Genomic DNA, 26788 nt, shown 5'->3' on the forward strand with positions numbered 1-26788 from the left:
TGTAAGTGTAAAGCCCAGCCTTTGTTTGCAGGTGTATGTGTGGTCTTTTCTCTCTTTCCCTCCCTCTCTCCATCTCTCTCTGTCTCTCTCCCCCTCCCTCCCTCTCTTCGTCTCCCTTTCTCCCTCTTTTCTTCTCTCTTCCCCTCCCCATCTCTCTGTCTCTCTCTCTCTCTCGCCCTCCCCCCTCCCTCACTCTCTTCCTCTCCCTTTCTCTTGCTCTTTCTCCTGCTCCCTTCTCCCCTCTCTCCCCCTCTCTGTCTCTCTCCCTCTCTCTCCTTCCCCCTCCCCCCCTCTCTCTCTCTCCCTCCCTCTCTTCCTCTCCCTCTCTCTCCTGCTCCCTTCTCCTCTCTCTCCCCCTCTCCATCTCCGTCTCTGTCTCCCTCCCTCTCTTTCTCTCTGTTTCTCCTTCTCTCTCCCTCTCTCCATCTCTCTGTCTCTCTCCCCTTCCCTCCCTCTCTTCATCTCTTTCTCCCTCTTTCCTTCTCCCTCCCCTCCCCTCTTTCCATCTCTCTCTCTCTTTCTCGCCATTTCTTCTTCCCCCTCCCTCCCTCCCTCTCTTCCTCTTCCTTTCTCTCTTGCTCTTTCGCCTGCTCCCTTCTCCCTTCTCTGTCTCTCTCCCTCTCTCTCCTTCCCCCTCCCCCCTCTCTCCTCCCTCTCTTCCTCTCCCTTTCTCTCCTGCTCCCTTCTCCTCTCTCTCCCCCTCTCTCCATCTCTGTCTCCCTCCCTCTCTTCCTCTCTGTTTCTCCTTCTCTCCCGCTCTCTGTCTCTCTCCCCCTCCCTCCCTCTCTTCGTCTCTTTCTCCCTCTTTCCTTCTCTCTCCCCCTCCCCCTCTCCATCTCTCCGTCTCTCTCTCTCTCTCTCTCTCTCGCCATCTCCCCCTCCCTCACTCTCTTCCTCTCTCTCTTGCTTTTTCTCCTGCTCCTTTTCCCCTCTCTCCCCCTCTCCCTCTCTCTGTCTTTCTCCCTCCCTCTCCTTCCCCATCCCCCCTCTCTCACCCCCTCTCTTCCTCTCGCTTTCTCTCCTGCTCCCTTCTCTCGTCTTTCCTCCTCTCTCCATCTCTCTGTCTCCCTCCCTCTCTTTCTCTCCCTTTCTCTCTCCTTCATCTCTCTCTCCCCCTTTCCCTCCCTCTCCTTTCTCCCTCCCTCCCTCCCCCTCTCCTCTCTTCATCTCTCTCTCTCTCTCTTTCTCTCTCACATACACACACACACACACACACACACACACACACACGGACACACACACACACACACTTGATAAAATGCTTAATCTCTGCTTGGCTGTGAACATTAAGAAAATCTACAGGAATATAGGAAGCCAACTAGTTTTTTTAAAAAATTGTCGCCTCTTCTTTGATAACTTAACCTTCCTGACAAAAAAGAGAAGAAGGTTGTGATTCCCCCCCCCACATTTCCAACTCTTTATACTTTGTGAGAAGTTCTTTGTTCACATCAGTGCTGTTTCTCTAGAGGAGGCCAAGGGGGGACCCGCCTGTTCCCATCCTTGGCAGTACCCCAAGCAGAGATATACAAGATGCCTTGCGCTCCCTGTGGAATCTGCCGACTTGATCCTTAAGACGTGTGTGGTGCGTGCGTGCGTGTGTGTGCGTGTTTGTTACATTTGTGAACCACTCATCTGCCTCAAAGAGGGATTCTGGGCAGTCCACAATAAAACTTGCACATGTTGGAAAATGTCTTCCTCCCCTACCCAGTAACCTTGAGATAGCGTGCAACTTTTATTTTTGTTGGTCAAGGAGAGATTTCAGGTATTTCTTGACATACAGCAAATGCTGAACTGTTTTTTTCCCCCTCTCTCCTCTCCCCCCCCCCCGCCCTCTTTTTTTGCAGGATTTTTTCCTGGGAGTTCCCAAGGGTGCGATGCCTTCCTGCGACATAAGATGACCCTCATTTCACCTTCCATCTTGAAAAAATACAGCATCCCTTTTGACAGGGTAGGTACACAACGTGTTTCCAGGAAACCTTCTGCCGATCCTTAGAACGGCATCCTCTCCAGGGGAGGAGCAGCGAGGAAACGACACGGAAGCCCTTGTGACCCTGGGGTCAAACTGCAATAGAAACAGGGATCACTCTAGCAGTCCTCGACCTACACCCTTGCTAAGTGGCACGGTTGATAAGCAAGACGTGGGATTGCACCATTTTATTGACGACCATTTTATTTTTTTTGAAAAAGGGTTTTATTGATTTTCTAATTGTACATTTAATTATTTGAAATGCAACGTGGTGGCTGGCTTAACCGATAATTCAGTGACGTGCAAATACCTTTAATGCAAATCTCAAAATACCACATTAAATATTTCCTCTCTTTTCCCCTTTACCGTCTCATATTTACAGTAAAGTAAGACAGTTCTTATTGTGTCAGTTAAATAAAGATAACATTCTTACGTTTTTATCAATGATTTTTAGCTTATACATAGCCTAGTGATTTTAACCTTCAGTCTTTATAGACAATCAAATGTCCTAATTAGTTTTCCCAATTTTTAGTTTCCCCTTAATATTTGAATTTAACATTTGTTCTTTATGATTTCCGAATTTTGAGTGACCAAAATTCCCTTCATCAAATTCATCACACAGTCTAATATTCAGGATACACCTCTTCTCTATTCAAACCTCTTCTATTTCTCACCATCTTACACCACCTAATTAAGAGTACAGTATAGCGTTCTTATTTTCTATTAATTTCCAAACATCTTAACCTTTGTAATCAGAATTTCTCTTGTTTCAACATCACATACAATTGACAACTTTTTCACTACAGCCGTTAAGCAGATTACGTGGCTGTTAACCGAATCGTGTGGTTTCCCCCATTGACTGTTTGTTGAAGCTGGCTGGGAAGGTTGCAAATGGTGACCACACATGACGCCAGAAGGCTGCAAGTTGCAGTCCACAAGTCTTAAACTTGGCCAAGGTTGGACAGCCGTGATTTAAATCAGGGGTCCCCAACCCCCGGTCCCTGGACCGGTACCAGGCCGTGGCACGCCAGCAACCGGCCCGCACAAACAAGCAGGATGCAGGCAGCACACAAAACCACACAACCTTCCGGTCAACGGAAAAACCTCTCTCCACGCAACCGATCCCTGGTGCCCAAAAGTTTGGGGAGCCTCTGATTTAAATGATGTACCTGTCACCCCTCACCCCCATATCTCATTGAGCTCCGGCAACGAGACATCAACGCATCGCTAAATATAGCTGTCTCTTCCAGGTGCACTTATTTCTACATCTGGATTTTGTTATTGTAAACCAAACCTTATGGTTGGGAGTGGGCGGGAGAGAGAAACAAAAATTCCCTTTATATGTAAAAAGCACCACCTCTTACCGAGAGTTTCCGAAGCTGAGCCTCGCTCAGCTACCTGCAGAATGAACTTCCCAAGCCCAATTTTGCGGCTATGCAAATGGGGGCTTGGTTCAGCACCAAACCTCCAGCTGGGCGAGCAGATGGAGTGCGGGGAAAACTCCGGCTCGGAGGGCTCAGCGCAGGCTGTTCATGCAGGTGGCTCGGGAATGAGATCTGGTATCTGAATTAAGCCGTTGTGGTTACATGGTTTTTTGTCCCCCGCCGCCCCTCTCCCGCCCCCGGCCTGCATAACTCAATCTTGTCACCCTGGTTTCTGGTTTCACCTTTCCATCCGCGGGTTAATTGTCGATGTCAGAAGAACATATTTACATGGAGGAAGAAGGCAAAAAGGCAGACAAGGGAGACCAAGCACGTACCCTAAACGCAGGACTTTTTATCGTTAAAAAAAAGAAGATATATTTGCAGCTCGGGGTGGGGTCCTTGGTGCTCTCTGAGCTGGGTTGTTTTCCTGCAGACGTCTCATTACCCAACTAGGTGCTAGTAGGGAGGGGGGGTTTGGAGAGGAGGAGGAGAGGACTGTGGGGTCCTTGGTGCTTTCTGAGCTGGGTTGTTTTCTTACAGACATTTAACGACCCAACTAGGTAACATCATCAGTGTTAGAAAAGAGTGGGGTTTGTGGAGGAAAAGGAGGAGGAGGAGGAGGAGGGTGTGGAGTCCTTGATGCTCTCTGAGCTTGGTTGTTTTCTTGCAGATGTTTCATGACCCAACTAGGGTAACATCATTAGTGCTAGAAGGGAGTTGGAGGAGGAGGAGGAGGAGGAGGAGGAGAGGAAGAGAAGGAGGAGGAGGAGAGGAAGAGGAGGAGGAGGAGGAAGAGGAGGAGGACTGTGGGGTCCTTGATGCTCTCTGAGCTTGGTTGTTTTCTTGCAGATGTTTCATGACCCAACTAGGGTAACATCATTAGTGCTAGAAGGGAGTTGGAGGAGGAGGAGGAGGAGGAGAGGAAGAGGAGGAGGACTGTGGGGTCCTTGGTGCTCCCTGAGCTGGGTTGTTTTCTTGCAGATGTTTCATTACCCAACTATGCAGTGTCATCAGTGCTAGGAGGGAGTAGAATTTAGTCTTTGTTTATATACTAGTGGTTGCTCTGTCAGCGTTGCGGCAAGCTTTCTTGTTGGCTCCTTGATCAGGCTGTTGTTTACGATTGGATTGTTGGTCTGAGCTGGTAGTTCCTTGATTGGGGTATTGTTTCCTGCTTGCTCGTTCTAGTTTTAATCTTGGTATTAATCTTTGCTTATCTGGGTGCCGATTGCCGGAAGGGAGGTGTTTGGGTCACTTTGTTTTTCCTCTGGCTTTTTCATTGTCTCTTTTGAACGGTGTGTAGATATTGTTTATCTCTATGTGTCTGTCGATGGCCGATTTATCTGAGGGCCGAGGAATTGTCTAGCGCAGTGATGGCGAACCTTTTAGAGACCGAGTGCCCAGGGCTGCAACCCCAAACCCACTTATGTATCGTCGGGTGCCGTGTGGGCGTGGCCCATTGGGTGGGCGTGGCTGCGGTGGTAACAGCAGACTGGATGAGACTAAAAAGTTCAATCAATTCCAACTTTGCGAGATCTTTTTTTTTCCCTCCCGCAAGAAGTTGAAATTGATTGATTGAACTTTTTTTTTTTTTGCACACGGTGGCAGAGGCCTAAAGCGAAAAGGTTTTATAAAACCCAGCTGAAGGCCTAGGGCTGGGGCGACGGCGCACGTGCCCACAGAGAGGGCTCTGCGTGCCACCTGTGGCACGCGTGCCACAGGTTCGGCACCACGGCTCTAGCGTGTTTAGAGTCGGCTGTTGTGACTCAGGGCCAGCCTGTGGGTCCGGCAGCCGGCTCAGATGTCTCGGATGACTCAGATGAGGGGGAGGAGGAGTGTGTGGAAGACGAACCGGCTGATGATGGCTTGGAGGCTTCGCAGAGCCCCCAGCCGGGGCCCTCTTCTCAGCTGCGTGAGCCCGATAGTGCGGAGGATGATGACCCACAGCTGGCCCTGTTCAAGGACGCCCGACGCAGGAGGCAGTCGAGCAGGAACAAACAGAGAAAGGCTGTGGGACTCCTCGGGAGGAGGCACAGGGAGGCCACGCCCTGAACTCTAAATAAAAGGAGTGTTTGGGGAAGGGCTGGTTGCTGAAAGCAACCCTTCCGTTTGAGGATTCAAGTTCCAGTGTTTTTGTTTCTTGTTCTGTTATTTGAGTAATAAATCTTGGCAGACGCTTTCCAGCCTTAGACGCTCTCCAGTCTCTACTGTTTGAACAGGGGTTTGCCTTATTGCAAGGCGGGTAGCAGGCTGGTTCAGAACATCGGCTTGGTCTGGGATGCTTACTCTTTCCCAGGTCTGTCCATTAAGGTGCTTCCATTGTTTCTTCTGACTGCTAGTTGGTGTCCACGGACACGCTCTGCTAGTCTTCTGCCTGTTCATCCTACAGAGTGGCGATTACATTTCTTGCCCTGTCTGTTGTAGCTGACCCCTGTTGTTGTTGTTGTTGTTTTTCTTCTGGGGCTGCTAGATCTTTTGGTTGTTTGGGAGGGCTTGACTTGTGTTGCTCTTTGGTTATCTTTTGATCCATGCGAGGGGCTTTTGCACCATTGCGGAGGTTGTCAAGAATTTACATTGTGGGGCAGATATTTGCAGTGGGGTGGGGGGGGGGGAAGGCAAGCACATGAACTCGTGTGTCATCCATTGGGTGGATGTCATTGCCCAGTCATTAGGAATCCGTTTCGTCTTTGGGTGTGATGTAACATTGTTCTCTTCATTTTTGCGGTTAAGATTTCCAACCACTCAAATACTCCAGTCTTTGTGTCCGCTGCCCTAGAGCAGGGGTCAGCAACCTGAAACAGTGAAAGAGCCACTCGGAACTGTTTCCATCACAAAAGGAAAAACTGGGAGCTGCAAAAAATGTGTGTGCATGCGCGTACATGCGCGCATGCGCAGAACAGGGTTTGACTGAAGAGTGGACACAAGGCAAGATATGCACCTACCCTGCATATTTGAATTGATTGGTTGAACTTTTTTAGTCCCACTTTTTTTTGGGGGGGGACTGCACATGGCAGAGGACTGGGAGCCACAGGAGACGGCTGAAAGAGCCGCATGCGGCTCCGGAGCCGCGGGTTGCAGACCTGTGCCCTAGAGGGAGGGGAAACAAACTATTGGATAAGGCGTCTTACTACACGGATTTGAAGTCCCCCCTCAGTCACGTGATTTGAAACACACGGACACACCTCACATTTACGGCCATTTGCAGTGTCCTGCAATCATGTGACTGCAATTTATAATGTCTTTTGCTGGAAACTAGCATTTATTTCCTTTTTTGGCAAACAACACCCTCCCCCCCCCAGCCATTACAAGCAGTGGATTCACTTAATGGCCTCTTGCCTCTTGGGAGTGGTTTACAAAACAGCTTTTCAAAATAGCATTTAAACCAACAAAATATAAAATGCAGTCAATTGAACTAGAAAGCAACCATGAGATTTTAACAAAGTGGAAAAGGCTGTCTCATTTGATCAAAGGTGTAAATATAAAACGGACCATGCACAGCAAGTACAATTATACAGACATCAGTTACTTTCAGTAAGCAGGAATGCAGTCCCATAACAAGTTAATAAGAGAGCCACTGTGGTCTAGAAGGGAAGGTGCTAGCCTAGAAACCAGGCGAAAGTGAGTTCTAGTCCCACCTTAGGCATGAAAGCCGACTGGGTGACTTTGGGCCAATCACTAGGCGACAATGAGTTCTAGGCCTGCCTTAAGCATGAAAGGTGACTGGGCCAATCACTAGGCGACGATGAGTTCTAGTCCTGCCTTAGGCATGAAAGCGGACTGGTGACTTTGGGCCAATCACTAGGCGTCAATGAGTTCTACTCCCGCCTTAGGAATGAAAGCGGATGGTGACTTTGGGCCAATCACTAGGCGACAATGAGTTCTAGTCCCGCCTTAGGAATGAAAGCGGACTGGTGACTTTGTGCCAATCACTAGGCGACAATGAGTTCTACTCCCGCCTTAGGAATGAAAGCGGACTGGTGACTTTGGGCCAATCACTAGGCAACAATGAGTTCTAGTCCCGCCTTAGGAATGAAAGCGGACTGGTGACTTTGGGCCAATCACTAGGCGACAATGAGTTCTAGTCCTGCCTTAGCCATGAAAGCGGACTGGTGACTTTGGGCCAATCACTAGGTGACAATGAGTTCTACTCCCGCCTTAGGAATGAAAGCGGACTGGTGACTTTGGGCCAATCACTAGGCGACAATGAGTTCTAGTTCCGCCTTAGGAATGAAAGTGGACTGGTGACTTTGGGCCAATCATTAGGCGACAGTGAGTTCTAGTCCTGCCTTAGCCATGAAACCAGACTGGTGACTTTAGGCCAATCACTAGACGACAATGAGTTCTAGTCCTGACTTAGGAATGAAAGCCGACTGGGTGACTTTGGGCCAATCACTAGGCGACAATTTTTTTTTTAAATTCCATTCTCCGAAGACTCAGGGCGGCTTACAAGCTTAGCAGTAGCCTGTGGTGACTTTAGGCCAATCACTAGGCGACAATGAGTTCTAGTCCTGCCTTAGGCATGAAAGCTGACTGGGTGACCTTGGGAGGGCTCCATTGGGCTTCTCAATTGAAGGTGGCTACCTCTGCGTTAGGCCCATCCTGCCCAGCCAGTGGGCCCTGTAGTCCAAAGCATCTGGAGAGCCCCGGCAGCCCAGCCATGATGGAAAAAAAAATAAGGAGGGATCTGATTGCGGATGCCTCGATAGATTTATGTTAGTTTTCTCCTGTCGTTTAGAGCCATATAGTTTTAATATAAAAAGTTTGCATTGACCTGATAGCAAATCAAGGGCTAATGCAGTGCTTTTAGCAGCTGCCTTATTTAAAAGTAGACTGGAAGATGAAGGACACCAAATGGCTGTTTAAAAAAAAAACAACAGCCAGAAATCACTCTGTCTCCATATTAAAGCTGTCAGGGAGAGTCAAGGAGGGAAAAACCCTTTTAGTTCCTGGTGCTCTTAAGCATTTCTGAATGCCTAATTCCTCCTTTGTCTTCCTTGCCTCCTTTCAGCCTGTCCTTCCACTCTCCTTAAAATAATAATAATAATCATAAAACAAATATCTAAAGGATGGTTTTTTGCGGTCCTCTGAGTAAGTGGCGTTAAGCAGTCTTTAAAGGAGGAGCCTTCACAGCGGGGAAGAATATGAAAATTAAGATCCCTTTGACTCGTTGCACGCCAGAGATGGAGGCTCTTAGGGTTTTGTGTTTTTTTTCCATTAGGGCTTTTCTGTCATGGCTGCTTTTTTTTTTTCCCCCTGACACTCGATTCCTTACGGTAAGTCGGTTTGGGTCAGCCGCGACGTCGTGTGGAAAGTGAGGAAAATCAGGCAGAAAAGGTCCCTTTCTGAGCCCGTCACAGAATGCTCTTGTTAAAAACCAAAATGTGGAGAAAAGCAGTCTTTAAAAGGTCGGCCAGTCTCCACCCTTTCCAGCGGAGGGGAACAGCGGACATTCAAAGAAAACTTGTAATCTTTTATTAATTTTCCAGTTTTGCATCTGGAGTGTTTGAAAAGCGACGTGGCTGGCGACTGGGCAATCAACAGTTCAAGAAGGAAATCTTTAGTGCAGATCTCAGGTTTACCACATCAGCTGTTTCTTCTCTTTTTTCCCTAGTCCTTGACTTGCAACCACAGTTGAACCCCAAAATTCCTGTGGCTAAGCGAGAGCCTTGTCGAGTGAATTTTGCCCCGTTTAGAGACCTCTCTTGCCACAGTAGTTAAAAGTGAAGCACTGCAAATGGTTAGGTTAGTAAGTAAGTAAGTAAGTAAGTAAGGCGGTTGTTAAGCGAGTCTGGCTTCCCCATTGACTTGGCTTGCCAGAAGGTCGCCAAAAGTGATCGTGTGACCCCCCCGGGACGATGCGACCGTCATAAATAGGAAGCCAGTTGCCAAGTATCCCAATTTGGATTACGTGGCCGTGAGGATGCTGGCACGGCCCTTAAGTGTGCAAAATGGGTCATAAGTCACTTTTTTTTCAGTGCCATGGTCAACTTCAAATGGCCACTGAATGAACAGTTGCAAGTCAGGGGCTACCCATAGTCAAGCCATCCACTTGATGGGCTGTGTAGCACTCTAGGTCAAGGCTTTTCAATCTTTTCACCCATTGTACCACTTTTAGGATATGGCAACATCTGAGTACCACCAGTCGCCTAGGAAGGTGTCGAAAACCTGATGACCAAAAAAAAAAAAATGGAAAAAAACGAAGTACAGGTAGTCCTCGACTTACAACAGTTTGCTTAGTGACTGTTCGAAGTTACCATGGCACTGAAAAAAGTGCCCCCCAAGCCACAGCAGAGCAAGACACCTGCCTGCCCGCCCAGTGGCGCTCTTCCTACTGTCCGAGGTTTTCATTGTTGTGAGCATTTCTGTTGAGGATTGGCAGCGGGGGTGGGGTGGGGGTGTGTTTGGTTTTTATTCCCCCTCCCCCCCGTCTGCTGGGTGGTTGCAGCAGGTTTTGGTGATTTCACATGACCCTGGGACATGTGACCGTCATAAACACGAATCAGTTGCCAAGCATCTGAATGTAAATCACAAGACCCTGGAGATGCCGCAACATTCCAGCTGATCGGTGCTTCTTCTGGGCTCAGCGGAAGCACCCGGATCAGCGCCGAGCTCCAGCTGGATCCTGGCACTGATCCTGGCGCTTCCGCTGATCCCTGACAGCCCTGCAGCTCCATCCGTCTCTCGCTCAGGTTTGCGGTGCTGCCACCGGTTCAGCTCCTTCCCCTCCCCCGCTACCACTTCTCTAGGATGGTCGCGTACCACCTGCCAGGTGCCAGTGTACCCCAGGTGGTACCCGTACCACTGCTTGAAAAGCCCTGATCTAGGGACCCCAGGCCCACTGGCAAAACCATATCTTCAGGGCCTTTCAAGTATCAAGGTGGGACCAATCTTATCTCTGCAGGGTTGATGTTCCCTGCAGAGAGGGAGAGAGTCAAGACAGAGGAGGCCCATCTTCTGGGTCCTGCCAGGGGGACCTCCTTAAGACAAGGGACCCGTAGCATCCTATTTCCAATCTTACCTCCACAGGGAGAGAGCCAACACAGCAGGCTCTTCTTTTTGGTCTTGCCTCCCCACTCTGGTGGGTTGGGGAGATCTGGCTGTGAAAAAAACAGTCCTTCAAATAACCTGGCCCAGGCCAGGTAGGGCTTTAAAACAGCGACAACCAGCACCTTGAACTAGACCTGGAAGCAAATTGTTAGCCAGTGCAGCTCCCGCAAGAGATGTGACACGTGTGTTCAAATCTAGACTTGCGTAGAACTATGCGTAGGCTGTCAGATTTTGCACCAGATGAAGATCCCCCTTTGTGGAGACTTGAGTAGTTTATTTTGGAAAAAAATGAAACGGGACCTTCGACCTTAACTTAGGATGTTAAATTGAAGCGGGAACCACTTTTAGGGTCACCTTCCAATCCAAAAAGTGGTATCCAGAAGGCTTACCTCACTCTTATTTCCCCCCCCCCCTCCTCACTAAACGCCATCTGGAAAATCCCTTGGTAGAAATTCCTGGCAAGTACCCGGGCATTTCTAAATCTTTGGAAAAGTATTTACTTCTCCAAAGAACTTGGATCAATAGCCGAGCTTTTTTAATAATTAAAAACGTGTATTTCTGTAATCGCCTATCGATTCCTCCGTTTAGTCTGCGATGGCTTTGCAGAAGTCAGTAAATTTGGGACCTTTTGTTGCAAGGGGCAGCGGGTGTTGGCTTTAGCTATTACTTGGTCTCTTCATTAGCCGGAACATTTTTCTCATTTATTTATTTATTGGTGGGATGTTGTTGACGGGAGTGGCTTTAGAACAGATCGTTCTGGGGCTTGAAATGAAGATAAACATTGGTGTGATTATCTGACCATGGTGTGACCCAGCCGTGTCCAACCTTGGTCACTTTAAGACTTGTGGACTTCAATTCCAGAATAAGATGATGATGGTGATGATAATAACGATAAAGTTGGAAGGGACCTTGGAGGTCATCTAGTCCAATCCCCTGCTCAAGCAGGAAATCCTGTCCCATTCCAGACAAATGGCTGTCCAGTCTCTTCTTATAAACCTCCAGTGTTGGAGCATTCCCAGCTTCTGGAGGCAGGTTGTTCCACTGGTTAATTGTTCTCACTGTCAGGAAATTTCTCCTTAGCTCTAGGTTACTTCTCTCCTTGATGAGTTTCCATCCGTTGCTTCCTTGTCCTGCCTTCGGGCGCTTTGGAGAATAGCTTGGCTCCCTCTTCTTTGGGGCAGCCCTTCAAATATTGGAACACTGCAATAAGATAAGATAAGATAAGATAAGATAAGATAAGATAAGATAAGATAAGATAAGATAAGATAAGATAAGATAAGATAAGATAAGATAAGATAAGATAAGATAACCTTTATTGTCATTTTTTCCTGTGGGCCCAATGACACACATTGAAAATGAAATTTAGTTGCTTGCTCTCAGAGTGTACACATACACAACACGCATTTAAGCATACTGTATACAACATATGTATAGACCTACACCCTTACATGTAAGTAACGTATAAATATTAATCACTGTTCATCTTGAATACATAACAGAAGGAGGAAGCTTGAGAGTTCACAAGGTTAATACTGTATGGAACAAAACTGGGACTGAATCTGGATGTTCTGCTTCACGTACTACGGAGCCCCCCCTCCCAGAAGGGAACAAGGAAAACAGGTTGTGAAGAGGGTGTGTAGCATCCCAGATAATCTTGCAGACCCTCCTCAAGCAACGCTTCTGTGCCACGTCCTGGATAGGAGGGAGGGAACTGCCAATCATCTTTTCTGCCGTCCTCACCACTCTCTGCACCGCCTTCCTGTCCGAAGCAGGGATGCTTCCAAACCGTGATGCCGTATGACAGGATGCTCTCCGTTGTCCCTCTGTAGAAAGTGGTCAGGAAGGAAGATGGCCTTTTCTTATGCGATACAGAAAATGCAGGCACTGCTAAATTCCTCAGGGAATCCTGGGAGTTGAAGTCTACAAGTTGTAAAGTAGCCAAGGTTGTTGTTGTTAGTTGCGAAGTCGTGTCTGACCCATCGCGACCCCATGGACAGCGTTCCTCCAGGCCTTCCTGTCCTCTGCCATCTTCTGGAGTCCATTTAGGCTCATACCTCGTGCTTCAGTGACTCCATCCAGCCAAGTTTGGACCTGCTCTAATATATAGCCATTTTTGCTTCATTCAGCAAAGTTTCCTTTCTCACAACTACTGCTGCTTTTTTTGGCCAGCACACATCTGGAAATGTATGTACTTTACTTTCCCATCTTTTTTGTTTTGTATAATATTTTATTAATTTTCCAAGTTTACATTTAAGTATTTAAAAAGCAAAGTGGTGGCTGGGTTAATCAGTAGTTTGATAACAAAATCTTTAGTATAAATCTCAAGTTACAACATCAAAGATTTCTTCTCTTTTTCCCTTAACGTTTACTGTCTCGTATTTAAGCTAATACAGTTCTTATTATATCGACTCAGTAAAAACATCATTATTACATTTATCAATAAACTTTAGCTTATACATATCTTAACTATTTTTTACATTCAATCTTCATAAACAATCCATATCGTGTTATTAATTTTTTCCCCAATTTTTAGTTTCCCATCAGTCTTCCAATTTAACCTTTAATATTTATAATTTCCAGGCTTTCGGTAACCAAGATTTCCCTTATCTCAATTCAAAACGGAATCTAATATCCAAAATACACATTTGACCTATTTGAATATAATCTGGTACTATTTCCTAAAAGTTATCTATTTCCAACCATATTAAATCATCTACTTAATAATGCAATATCCCCTTTAATAAATCAGAACTATTATATATATATTACATGGCCGGTCTTTCCTCCGCCGGTTTCGAGGGCTGCCCCGGATCGAGCGGAAGGGGTGCCGCCCTCCTGCGATCAAGCGGGGCTCCCCTCCTTGCTCGTCGCGACTACAGGGCGACTTTCGACCTTTTCCAGGGACTGCCAGCGGAGCGAAACCGAACGCGGAAGACGGAGCTCGGCTTGTAGCGGCCGCGGTGGGCACTTTTCCATCTTTGGTGAACACCCTGCCGTGACATATTCATCTGCTGGCTTTAGTTTTTCACCACTGCAAAGATTACTCTTTGATACCTTAATTTTCAGATCCACTGGCTTTCTTTCATCACGCAGTCCCAATACTGTAAAATCATTCAGGTTGTCATCCAACAGACGGCGTTGCCGGTATCCAAGTCCATACAGTCCTTCCCCAGAACACACATCTTTAACATCACCATCTTTTATATTTACCCCTCAATGCATAAGGGGTGTGTGTGTGTGTGTGTGTGTGTGTGTGTGTGTGTGTGCGCGTGCGTGCGCGTGCGTATACAAGTAGTCCTTGACTTACGACCACAGTGGAACCCAAAATTTCTGTTGCTAAGCAAGACAGTTGTTAATTGAGTTTTGACCCTTTTTACAACCTTTGTTGCCCCAGTTGTGTTCAGTGAATCGCTGCAGTTGTTAAGTGAGTCAGCCGGTTGATAAGTGAATCTGCCTTCCCCATTGGCTTTGCTTGTCAGAAGGTCGCAAAAGGAGCCTGGGACATTGTAACTGTCATGAATATGAGGCAGTTGCCAAGTGTCCAGATTTTGATCACATGACTGTAAGGATGCCGCTATGGTCATAAGTATGAGAAACGGTCATACATCACTTTTCCAGGGCCTGTAAATTGAGGAATATCTGTACAAACGTGCATGCAGATAAATTGAACAAGCACTAGCTCAAAGGTATTCACACTTTTGCAAGGGTATTTTGAAAAGCCTTTTCCTTCCTTCCCCTTCCTTCCTTCCTTCCTTCCTTCCTTCCTTCCTTCCTTCCTTCCTTCCTTCCTTCCTTCCTTCCTTCCTTCTCCTTCCTCTTCTTCCTCCCTCCCTCCCTTCCTTCCTTCCTTCCTTTTCTTTCATTCACTTCTGTGTTATGTTAACTTTGTATGTCCTCCCTCCACTTCAATCTACAGAATTTAATGAGAAATGTGTTTATTCTCTAAAATGTCTGCAAAGCTAAACACGTTAAACCTCACTTGCCTAGTCTCGTAATAAATAAGATTTCCTCCTTTCCCACACACTTCCAATCCAGTGACATTTACAGGGATGAGAGAAATGGGCTTCTGGCTCTCAAATGACGTCTGAATTTAGTGTTCGTCGTAAATGGCCACTCGGTTCCTGACATCCTTTTTCTCTCTCATCTCACTCTGGGGATATTTGTCTCAATCTTGATTTTTCTCTTTGGTATTTTGGATTTAGCCCCCCCCCCAGTGCATGCACGCACACACACACACACACACACACACACACACACACACACACGTGTGAATCTAAACGAAGAGAGGCAAAATGTTTGGGAGAAAGAGAGGAATGTGTAAACAAATCTAAAATAATAATAATAATAATAATAATAATAATTTTATTTGTATACCGCCCTTCTCCCGAAGGACTCAGGGCGGTGAAGAGGGCAAACATATAAAAATACAAAATACAAAAATTAAAAAGGAATTAAACAAGATGCCCAAGTTACAACAATAGATTAAAATACATTTAAAACAACAATAAAATCCAAACCCATCCCCCATCAGGCCAGGCCGGCTTGTTCGAACAAATAAGTCTTCTGATCGCGTCGGAAGGAGCGAAGGTCGGGCGCCATCCGGAGCTCAACCGGTAAACGGTTCCACAATTCCGGGGCGCCCACAGAGAAGGACCTCTCCCTGGGGGCCACCAGGCGACATTCTCTGATCGGTGGCACCCTGAGGAGGCCCTCTCTGTGGGAGCGCACTGGACGGAGGGAGGTTGACACCGGCAGCAGGTGATCCCTAAGGTACTCCGGACCCATGCCATGTAGGGCCTTGAAAACCATTACCAGAACCTTGAATCTCACCCGGAAGACAACTGGGAGCCAATGCAGCTCACGGAGCAGAGGTGTAACATGGGAGTATCGGGAGACTCCCAACACGACTCTCGCGGCTGCATTCTGTACCAGTTGGAGCCTCCGAGTGTACTGATGTACAGGACTTTGTGTGTGAGATAGAAGCCCTAACTAACGCTTCTGCGCTTTTTGACGGTCTCGTTCCACAGAGGCATCTTTCGATGTTGAACTCGCTGCAGCTCAGTTCTGTGTGTAGAGCTTGTCAGCAGCATTTGGACTGTGCATGCCTAGGATTTTACTCAAAGCAGCAGAGATAAATCCACTCTTTTGGGCTAGCCTTGATAATTTTATTTATTTATTTATTTATTAATCTTATTTGTATACCGCCCTTCTCCCGAAGGACTCAGGGCGGTGAACAGGGCAATACATATTAAAAAACAAGATACAAAAATTAAAAACGATTAAACAAAATGCCCCTAAATAAGTTAAAACACATTAAAAAATAGATTAAAACAGATTAATAAAACCCAACCCCATCCCATCAGGCCAGGCCAGCTTGTTCGAAAAGGTAGGTTTTGAGATCGCGCCGGAAGGAGCGGAGGTCAGGCGCCATCCGGAGCTCGACCGGAAGATGGTTCCATAGCTCCGGGGCGCCCACAGAGAACGCCCTCCCCCTGGGGGCCACCAGTCGGCATTCTTTGACCGGCGGCACCCTGAGGAGGCCCTCTCTGTGGGAGCGCACTGGACGGAGGGAAGTTGAACACCAAGCTGAACACCAAGGCTTCGGAGGAACCTGCCTGTTCCCTTCCCTATAATGTTGGGTTGATGGTCTCCTGTCTGCTCTTCTCCCTTAGCTTCCTTCCGCGCATTCCTCAGTCAACCCTTGGGTTCACGTGTCTGGGAATCGAAAGAGGCTTACGTGGGCTTGGGGTATTGGGTGGACGAAAACCTAACAGCAACTGAGTTTTTCTCTTCGGCGGTTGAGCCGTCCCCAGCCATAATAATAATAACAACAACAACAAAAATAATAATATGATGATGATAGTAATAATAATAATAATAATATAATGATAATGATAATAATAATGTTGGAAGGGACCTTGGAGATCATTTAGCCCAGGGGTAGGCAACCTTGGCTCTTTTATGACTCGTAGACTTCAACTCCCAGAATTCCTGAGCCAGCCACGCTGAGGGGAAAGGGAGAGGTTTCCAAGCTGAGCCATGCTGGAATTCTGGGAGTTGAAGTCATAAAAGAGCCAAGGTTGCCTACCCCTGTTCTAGCCCAACCCCCTCCTCAGGCAGGAAACCCTATACCATTTCGAACAAATGGCTGTCCAGTCTCTTCTTAAAAACTTCCAGTGTTAGAGCCTTCACAGCTTCTGGAGGCAGGTCGTTCCACTGGTTAATTGTTCTGACTGTCAGGAAGTTTCTCCATAGTTCCAGGTTGCTTCTCTCCTTGATGAGTTTTCATCCATCGCTTCTTGTCCTGCCTTCAGGCACTTTGGAGAATAGCTTGACTCCCTCTTCTTTGGGGCAGTCCCTGAGATATTGGAAGACTGCTATCATGTTCCCACCTGGTCCTTCTCTTCATTAAACTAGACATACCCAATTCCATAGGTCCCTTGGACTGCAAGGCGATCAAACCGGTCAGTTGTAGAGGAGATCAACCCTGACTGCTCTTTAGAAGGTCAGATCCTGAAGCGGAAACTCAAATCCTTTGGCCACCTAAGGAGAAGGAAGGACTCACTGGAGAAGAGCCTAACGCTGGGAAAGGTTGAGGGCAAGAGAAGAAGGGGACGGCAGAGAATGAGGTGGATGGATGGAGTCACTGAAGCAGGAGGCATGAGCTTAAAGGGACTCCAGAAGATGGTAGAAGACCTGAAGGCCTGGAGGAACGTTGCCCATGGGGTCGCGATGGGTCAGACACAACTTCACAACTAACAACAACAACCCAATTCCAGCAGCCGTTCCTTATTTCCTAACAGTTTGAAGTGTGGCTTGCGTCATTAACAGTGAAGTTGTGGGAGTAGAGGCAAGGACCACAATGGAACCCAAGGTTTCTTGTTGCTGAACGGGACAGCTCTTAAGCGAGTTTTGCCCCACTTTTATAACCTTTCTCGCCACAGTTGTGAGGCGAATCGCCTCAGTTGTTAAGTGAGTCACACGGCTGCTAAGTGAACCCGGCTTCGCCCCCCCCCTTTGACTCTGCTTGTCAGAGGGTTGCGAAAAGGGGATCACCTGACCCCCTCCCCCTCGGGGACCCCGCGACCATCATAAATAGGAGTCGGTTGCCAAGCGTCCGAATTCTGATCGCGCGACCGTGGGGATGCCGCAACCCACCACCAGTGTGAGAATCGGTTATAAGTCGCTTTTTTTCCCCTCCCTGTGCCGAACGGCCACTCATATGAACTGTCAATTGAGGACTACCTGGAGTTCCTTCTCTGCGCCATTTCAGAGACGGGCGGAGGCTTGTTTCCTGCGCCGACGGAAAAACTCCGCAAGCCTATTTTAGAACCAAAATCTGTACTGTCATCGCTGCACCTTCTCTTAGGGTGGCGATGATGGCGATCGGATTGGGAGAGGCAGCCTTTCAAAGATCCCGGTCTCAAAACCGGGAAGGGCTTTAAACCAAAGCCCTTGAATTGAATTGAGAAGCGCACTGGCGGCCAGCGCAGCTCACCGAGCAGAGATGTGGCACGCACCGAACCAACGGGCACCGTTTGCTGCCTGTGGCGCCGCCTGCTGGTCTTCAAGGAGCAGCCCCACGTCAAGAGCACTGCGGAGGTCCAGCGGTTTCCATCATCTTTTATTAGTCACGTTTGCTTGGAAACGTAACCAGGAGAGATCCAGCCTAGAATTACGGACAGCGAGAACAATTGAACAGAAGTGGTGGGTGCTCCATCACCCACCAGTTTAAGAAGAGAGTGGACAGCCACTTGTCTGAAATGGCATAGGGTCTCCTGCTTGAGCAGGGGGATGGACTAGAAGACCTCCGAGGTCCCTTCGAACTCTTGTCATTCTGTTATTTGTCTAGAATGGTATGGGGTCTCCTGCCTGAACAGAGGGTTGGACTAGAAGACCTTCAGGGTCCCTTCTGACTCTGTCATTCTGTTATTTGTCCAGAATGGTACAGAACAGGGGTAGGCAACCTTGGCTCTTTTATGACTCGTGGACTTCAACTCCCAGAATTCCTGAGCCAGCATGGCTCAGCTTGGAAACCTCTCCCTGTCCCCTCAGTGTGGCTGGCTCAGGAATTCTGGGAGTTGAAGTCCACCAGCCATAAAAGAGCCAAGGTTGCCCACCCCTGGTATAGGGTCTCCTGCTTGAGCAGGGGGGTTGGACTAGAAGACCTCCAAGGTCCCTTCTGACTCTGTCATTCTGTATTCTGCTAAGATATGTAGAAAATATGGAAGATACGTGAAGGGCTCCTTGAGTAAGCAGCACTGGTCTTGCCTGTATGTCTGTGTTTCGGAAATAATTTGGTTATAAAGTGAATTTCTCTTGTAGAAGCTGCAGGTTACTCTTTGAAAACAGAGTCACTGAAAACTTAATGTGTTCACCTTAAATCTTGTTCTGGTTGCTTCCTGTCCAGCTGGGAGATAAATTCCTCCCTTCTCTCTTTTCAGATTACCCAGGAAGCTGGAGAATTTATGATTACTTTTCCTTATGGCTACCACGCGGGGTTCAACCATGGATTCAACTGCGCAGAGTCCACCAATTTTGCCACCCTGCGATGGATCGATTATGGCAAGATGGCCACCCAGGTAAGTGCCTGCCTCTTTTCTGGGCCGGTAGTTTTCAGGGCTCGTGCAGAGAATTTGTGTGTGTGTGTGTGTGTAAAAATTATTCAAATTGCTAATAAAGAGTTAGGGAGGCTGATATGGCCATTTCGAACTCTCTAATCCAGCCGAGCGGGAGTCGTGTTTCTGCGAAGAGGCGGCGGCCGTCGCGGTGGCAAGTGACTCGAGAAAACTTCCTGTTCGTCGTCCTTCCCCAGCGACAGGAAGTTTTCTCGAGTCCCTTGCCGCCGCCTCTTCGCAGAAACATGACTCCCGCTCGGCTGGAGCCCTGGGCTGAATGGAGGCAGGCGATGGCGACCCATGGTTAAGCGGCCGACGGCGAACGGGTGATGGAAGGCAAACTCGTCAGCTTCTGGGGCGGCTACTGCAGCTGCTGCCGTTGCTCGCTCAAGGACTGGCCGTGCTAGCGCCTCCAATGCTTGGCTGTCAGGTCCCCGACGAGAGGACGGGCAGGCGGTCCCCAGAGGCGCCCCGCTCGACCGTAGGAAGGGAGAGCCTTTGCTCCCGCCGAGGCACCGCCTGACTCGCGCTGACCACAAGAATTGCTTGCTCGGAGTGCGGAACTGAGAGCAGCAGCGCAGCAGGCGAGAGAGCTCAGAGACAATAAGGCGAGGCGCCCCTTTGGCGGGAAAGGAGCAAAGCTGGGCCAATCACCAATCAATCAATAGGGAGGGCCTCGCGCCCGCCGGACTCATCACCAGCACCGCTCTCTCCCCCCGCGGGGATGTGTTTCCGCCGGACGGTGCTGTCGGAGACGAGGCAGCCTGGTGGCCAGGATCGGAGCTGCGCGCCGGACTAAGAGGCCGTTTCGTGAGGCGAGAGGGCGGCGGGAGGGGGGAAGGAGGAGGAGGAGTCCCCAGAAGAGGCAGGCAGGCGCGGCGTCCCAGGTGGGGCGTGGGCGCGGCAGTCGCTCTCCCGGTTTGGCAAGTTTCCCGGCGGGTGACCGAAGAGCAGCCTGCAACTAGGAGTGCGAGCCGCCGAGGACGGGAGAAGCAGCCGCTCGGGCGCATCAGCGTAACCGAGACGAGCCAGCAGGCAGCCGCCGTGAGCGCGGTGCTGAGGGGCAGCGGCAGGACGGCCTGGCCCAGCGCCTGCAGGACGGCCAGCAGCCCCACGCGCACGCGCAGCAGCAGCCGCCGGCTCAGCAACAGGTCGGAGCGCAGGAGCCGCACCGCCAGGCTGCCCAGGAAAAGCAGCCACACCGAGAGGCTGCACGCCCAGGCCAGCTCCATGAGGGGCAGGGCGGGAAGCCGGCCGGGAAGAGGGACCGGGAGCCCGGGCCGAGCGCGCCTCGGCCGACAGTGAGAGGGAAGCGGCACATGAGTTCTAAAAAAGAGGCTGCGGGCGGAGCTGCCCCACCCTGCGCCGAATGGGAGAAGTTCAAGGCCTGGGGGGGGGGAAGCAGGAGGGGCACCGGCCGTGGCGGGGTGGCGGCTGCCCTCCGGCGCTGCCTGCCGCCCGGGAAACGCTGCGCCTCGGGGGCCGGCAGAAGCGCGGGAGCAGCGGGAGGGCCGGCGGGTAAGTATTTTCCGGCGTATAAGACAAAACCTTCAAAATCTTCTTAAAAGTAGGGGGTCGTCTTATACGCCGGGTCGTCTTATACGCCGGAAAATATGGTAGCAATTTGAATAATTTACACAAATAATGAACTGTCGTAAGTTGTGACTATAGCCTGCGGATAGCCTTGGGATAGGCTGAAACAGGAAAGAAGATTTAACTAGCAAGGTATTCAAAAGACTTGATAAGTACTTAACACACACACACACACACACACACACACACACACACACACACATATGTACACAGACACACACACACAGACACACACACACACAAACATATATATATATGTTAAGTATTTGTCAAGGCTTTTGAATGCACCTTGCTAATTAGCTCTTTCTTTCCTGCTTTGGCCTGACCCAAGGCTATCCACAGGATATAGTCAACTTATGGCAGCTCATATTTGTGTAAATTATTCAAATTGCTAATAAAGAATTTGGGAGGCTGGGATGATCATTTCGAACTTCTTATGTTCTCGTCAGTCAGTCATGCCCTTTATCTGAGATTCGAACCTGGGCTGATTATATATTAGGCAGTTGTTTTAACTTCCTGAGCCACAGGTTCTTTCTCTCTTTTATTAGCTAGAAGGCAAGGGAAATATATGTGTTAAGTATTTGCGTTGCAAACCACGGCTTGCAAATTGGGACCAGATCTGAGCGCACGTACCTGATCTTCGCTGGGTTTGTGTGTGTGTGTGTGTGTGTGAGAGAGAGAGAGAGAGAGAGAGAGAGAGAGAGAGAGAGAGAGATTCAGCATCACGGAACAAACTTTGTTTAATCAGAGCTCTCTTTCCACACATGCAAATTCTAATTTCCCAATTCTGCTTCCGCTGGGAAAGCAGGCTTAGCAGTGGAGGAGATAATCAGGAGATCCCAGAGGAAAGCATTCAAATTGACATGAGAAAAAGTGTTTCTAAATGTGTGGATTGTGTTGACTGAGCAGAGGAGGTTACCTCGACAAAGGTTACCTCGACAAAGTGTTCCTCCTGTTGTTAAAGAAAGGAAAGTAGAGAAACAATCAGTTGTATCCCTTTGATATTCTCAAAATAGATCCAGTGTTAGCTCGAAGTCACTTTCCCTTGTTACATAATATTAATTAATGTGTGTGGGTTTTTTTCCTTTTATTGCCTGGAGATCAAACAATCCACCCGTTTCCGCCTTTTCTCTCCCTCCCCCTTTCACACAAACACTTTGAAATAGGCAATTCAGAGAGAGGGAAAACGTGAATTTTAGGCTTCTCGCCTCTATTTGAACACTCCAAACGCTACCCCCTCCTGGCTGAGACATGGCTGCGATTTCGAGACAGGCATAACGTTTCCAAATTGAACCGGTTTGAAATATTTGGAGTCCCGAAACAAATGCAGAATGGCCTGGGTTTCGGTCATTTGGGTAGCCCAAGGTGGAGTTTGTGATAGCTTAGATTCAAAAGATTGCATGCCCCCCCCCAAACTGTAGTCTGTTTTCTAATATGTGTTTCTGGAAGGCTAGATGTTTGGTCTGCTGTCCCGTGCTCTAGGATGAATTGGTAAGGCTTGTGGAATTTCAGGAAGATATAGATCATCCTCGACTTACGACCGGTTGCTTACAACTGTTCAAAAGTTCCTGTTGTGATTCCTCATCAGTGGACCCGGCAGCTGAGTCTGAGGAATCAGAGGAGGAGGGGGAGGGGCCTGGAGTGCCATCAGAGTCAGACAAAGGCTCTGAGGAGCTCCAAGACTTACAATCTGATGAGGAGCCTGGCCCCTCCACTCCTGCTCAGGCTGAGACACAGCTTTGCTAGGAAGCTGAGTCAGATTCTTGAGGACTCACAGCTGGAAGACATCATAGATGCTCGCAAATGCCGACAGGCAATGAGAGTTGGACAGAGGGAGGCAATGGGGCGGCTCCAAAGGCAGAGGAGAAGGCATTAGGAAGCCATGTCTTGGGGGTGCATAATAAAAAGGGAAGGAGTGGGCGGTACTGGTTGCTGAAGGCAAGCGTTTGTAAAGGAATCAAGTTTCATTGAATCGTGTTTTGTTTGCCTTTGCCTTTGGATATTTTGCAGGTCTGTAAATAATAATAAAAGGGCTGTTGGAAGAGGAGTTTCTACTTGTGAGTTTAACAAGGACGTTGGCTGGGACAGAACAGTTCCGACGGTCCTTTCCAATCTGGTACTTAATCTGGATTTGGAATTCACATGCACGCACCCACGGCGGTCTCACGAATGCACGTCAGGGGCTCAACAACTGACCTGCATTCACTGCCATTGGGGTCAAATGCCCACATTTCATGACGGTTTGGCCAAAACCCAAGCATTTACTTCCGTTTTTTTTAGCAACACCGGCCCCATAGCAAATCGCCGGTTTGCTTAATAACCGCAGGATTCATTTAACAACCGCCAGGCAAAAAAACCCTCACAAAATCAGGTTGGTCACGCGGGTGTCCTGATTTACAACTCTCATGACTTAACAGTCATGATGGGCGGGCTCCATTGTGGTTGTATGTCAAGGACCAGCTGTATATCCTTTAAGTATCTACCTCTGCCAGCCTTTTCAGCCTAAGAGGCTGCCTCGAGAAAAGTCTCATGTCAGAATTAGGAGAAGTTCTTATTCCTCTCTGTAGCACAGGGGTCCCCAACCTTGGGCACTCAGCCTGGCTGGCTGAGGAATTCTGGGAGTTGAAATCCACAAGTCATCAAGTGCCAAAGGTTGGGGACCCCTGCGGTAGCAGAACGATCCAAGCATGCTTAGACTGTTGCGCCCAGTTTCGTGCATCATGTCATGGTTCCGACAGATGAAACTCTTCAAAAGAACTTCGAGGCATTGTTTACCTTAAAGGATCTTTTATTCGAGTAGCGCCATATCGGCACTAACTTAATCAAAGCCAAAAACTGAATTCCCCTCCCCTGGGCACCTAGTATCAAAGCACAATTCCTTCCTCCGATTTACAGTCATAAATCACATTCCCCAGTTAGCTTGAAGTGTGCGGGCTTCCTCTCCAGCTCTCCGGCTGGCCAATTCTTTTATCAGCTCTGATTTCAGTAACCTTGATTCTCATGCTAAGTTTAGTGTTGTTATGTCTAGCTGGACTCTCATTCACATCCCCCCCTCCCAGCAGCATCTAACCCAGAGCTTTTCAACCAGTGGTACGGATACCACCTGTGGTACATTAGCACCTGGCAGGTGGTACGTGGCCATCCTAGAAAAGGGGTAGAGGGGGAGGGGAATGAGCTGAACCGGTGGCAGCACCGCACAAGCCTGAGCGAGAAATGGCTGGAGCTGCAGGGCTGTCAGGGCTCAGCGGGAGTGCCAGGCTCAGCGCCAGGCTCCAGCTGCTGCAACCACCCAGCAGACGGGGGGAATAAAAACCAAACACCCCCACCCCACCCCCTCTGCCAATCCTCAACAGAAATGCTCACAACAATGAAAACCTCGGACAGGAGGAAGAGCGCCACCAGGTGGGCAGGCAGGTGTCTTGCTTGGCCGTGGCTTGGGGGCCACTTTTTTCAGTGCCATTGTAACTTTGAACAGTCACTAAGCAAACGGTTGTAAGTTGAGGACTACCTGTACTTCATCACTTTTTTCCTTTTTCTTTTTTTTTGGTCAAGTTTTTGACACCTTGCTAGGTGACTGGTGGTACTCGGACGTTGCCATATCCTAAAAGTGGTACAATGGGTGAAAAGGTTGAAAAGCCCTGACTTTGGGGAAGGAAGGAAGGAAGGAAGGAAGGAAGGAAGGAAGGAAGGAAGGAAGGAAAAGGGAGGGAGGGAGGGAGAGGGGAAAGGAAGGAAGGAAGGGAAAGAGGGAGGGAAGGGAGGGAGAGGGGGAAGGGAGGGGAGGGAGGGTGGGAGAGGAGGGAAGGAAGGAAGGAAGGAAGGAAGGAAGGAAGGAAGGAAGGAAGGAAGGGAAAGTTCCTGATGGCAAGATCCCTACAACAACGAGAACAGTTTACCAGTGAAGATAGTAGGTTATCCATCCATCTCTAGTTCTCCAGGTTGTAGGATTTCAGAATGAAGGAAGTCAGCGCGCGCGCACACACACACACACACACACCTCAGAGACTGAAATATTTTGGGGAACATTAAAAGAGGCAAGATAGAATAAGTCCCCTGAAGAAGAAATGCAGGGGGGTGTTTTTTTAATCCATTCAGATAGAACGGGGCCACACGATTCACAAGTGAAAAGGTTGAAAAGCCCTGATCTAACCCTAAAAGAGAAAGGTTAAAAAATGGCTACATTTCCATCTGTCATCAATGCAAAAACATCCGATGTAGGCAGCGTCAACGCAACACACTGACAAACTGGAGAGGGTCCAAGAAAGAAAAGCCAGACGATAAAGCACCTGGAAGGAAGGCTTTACGAAGGACAGTTGAAGATGGCGCAAGACGCGACAGCTGCCTTCAAATATCTGAAATATCTCAAAAGGTAGAAGATCCAACACAATTGCTCCAGAGCTGTTCAGGAGACAGAGCGAGAAGCGGCGGGTTTAAATGATAAGGAAATCATGCTTGGCTGGGGAATTCTGGGAATCGAAGTCCACGCGTCTTAAAAGGTTGTGCCAAAGTCGGCAAACCCAGCCAGCGTGTGACTAAATTGGCTTCCCCCGCAGATAAGAGTTCCTCGGTTGGGAATAACAGGCTTCGTCTCAATCCCGCCAAGACTGAGTGGCTGTGCATATCGGCATCTCGGGTCAACCAGACTATTCCATCTCTAACGATGGGGGGTGAGGTGTTACCCCCCGTTGATAGGGCTCGCAACTTGGGCGTCCTCCTGGATTCACGACTCAGTTTTGAAGATCATATAGGAGCCGTGACCAGGGGGGCTTTTGCCCAGGTTCGCCTGGTGCGCCAGTTGCGACCCTATCTGGACCGAGATGCCCTACGCACAGTCACTCATGCACTCGTGACCTCCCGTTTAGACTACTGCAACGCTCTCTACATGGGGCTGCCCTTGAGGACCACTCGGAGGCTTCAGCTGGTGCAGAATGCGGCCGCGCGAGTTGTGATGGGGGTTTCCCGATACTCCCATGTAACACCTCTACTCCGCGAGCTGCATTGGCTTCCAGTTGCCCTCTGGGTGAGATTCAAGGTGCTGGTGATGACCTATAAAGCCCTAAATGGCTTGGGTCCGGGATATCTGAGGGAGCACCTGCTGCCGGCATCGAGTTTCCTTCGTCCAGTGCGCTCCCACAGGGAGGGTCTTCTCAGGGTCCCTCCGGTAAGAGATTGCCAGCGGGTAACACCCAGGGATAGGGCCTTCTCAGTGGGGGCGCCTGCCCTTTGGAACCAGCTGCCAGTGGAGCTGAGGACTGCCCCCGACCTCCGTTCATTCCGCCGGGGCCTGAAGACCTGGCTCTTTGAGCTCTCTGGCCCAGGCTGAGGAAATTTGATTTTAATGGGGGTTTTATTTGACAGGGGCACATACAATTTTTTCTTTTAAACTTGTTTTAACTTTTGTATTCGTTTTTTTAATTTGCCCTGTAAACCGCCCTGAGTCCTTCGGGAAAGGGCGGTATAGAAATGTAATAAAATAAATAAATAAATAAATAAATAAATAAATAAATAAATAACCACAGTTGCAATCCCACTGTCAACGCTGCTAACATCAGACGTTCTTGCTTTGACAAAAGATGAAGCAGCAGCTATTTTATATTTCTACTTGTGTATCGCTTTTAGATGAAGATGGGAGGGGGAAGGAAGAATATGCTTTGGGGGTTACTTAGACATAATAACATAGCAGCGGAGCGTTTTCAAAGTTGTATGTAATAAGAGGCGATAAGAACTGGTGGGTTAAACTAAGGAGGCAAAACTCACCTTTCAAACTAATTGGAGAATGTGATTTATGATGGTTAACTAAAGGAGGGAACTAGGCTTTAATATTATTGTGCTGAGGGGACGAGAATCCAGATTTTGGCTTTAACCAGGTATTGCCGATGTTAAATTGCTCTGATAAAGACTTCCAAGGTAAACAGTGCCTCAGAGTTTGACACCTACACAACGAGAAGGTGTTTGGGACCACAAACAAAGTACCTGTATCGCTGCAGAGACCCTACATCAGGGGTCTTCAGACTTGGCCCTTTTATGACTTTTGAACTTCAACTCCCAGAATTCCTCAGCCAGGCATGCTGGCTGAGGAATTCTGAGAGTTGAAGTCCACAAGTCATAAAAGGGCCAAGTTTGAGGACCCCTGGCTTAATCTA

At 48.7% G+C, this 26788-nt stretch overlaps 1 protein-coding gene across 10 annotated transcripts in view; it reads left to right on the forward strand.

Moving 5' to 3' along the window:
- KDM4B (lysine demethylase 4B) overlaps nt 1-26788 on the forward strand; it is a 275813-nt gene that overhangs the window by 112421 nt on the left and 136604 nt on the right. For all 10 annotated transcript variants that reach the window (XR_014025553.1, XM_081320789.1, XM_081320792.1 and 7 more), the window contains exons 8-9: nt 1845-1948; nt 18879-19016. Coding sequence is in view for 9 of the 10 variants with exons in the window: in XM_081320789.1 (XP_081176915.1) it covers nt 1845-1948; nt 18879-19016 (242 nt within the window). In the remaining variant the exon portion in view is untranslated. The remainder of the gene's footprint in view (nt 1-1844; nt 1949-18878; nt 19017-26788) is intronic.

Source organism: Vipera berus (assembly GCF_964194415.1).
Source record: "Vipera berus genome assembly, chromosome: 1".
Classification (NCBI taxonomy): domain Eukaryota; kingdom Metazoa; phylum Chordata; class Lepidosauria; order Squamata; family Viperidae; genus Vipera; species Vipera berus.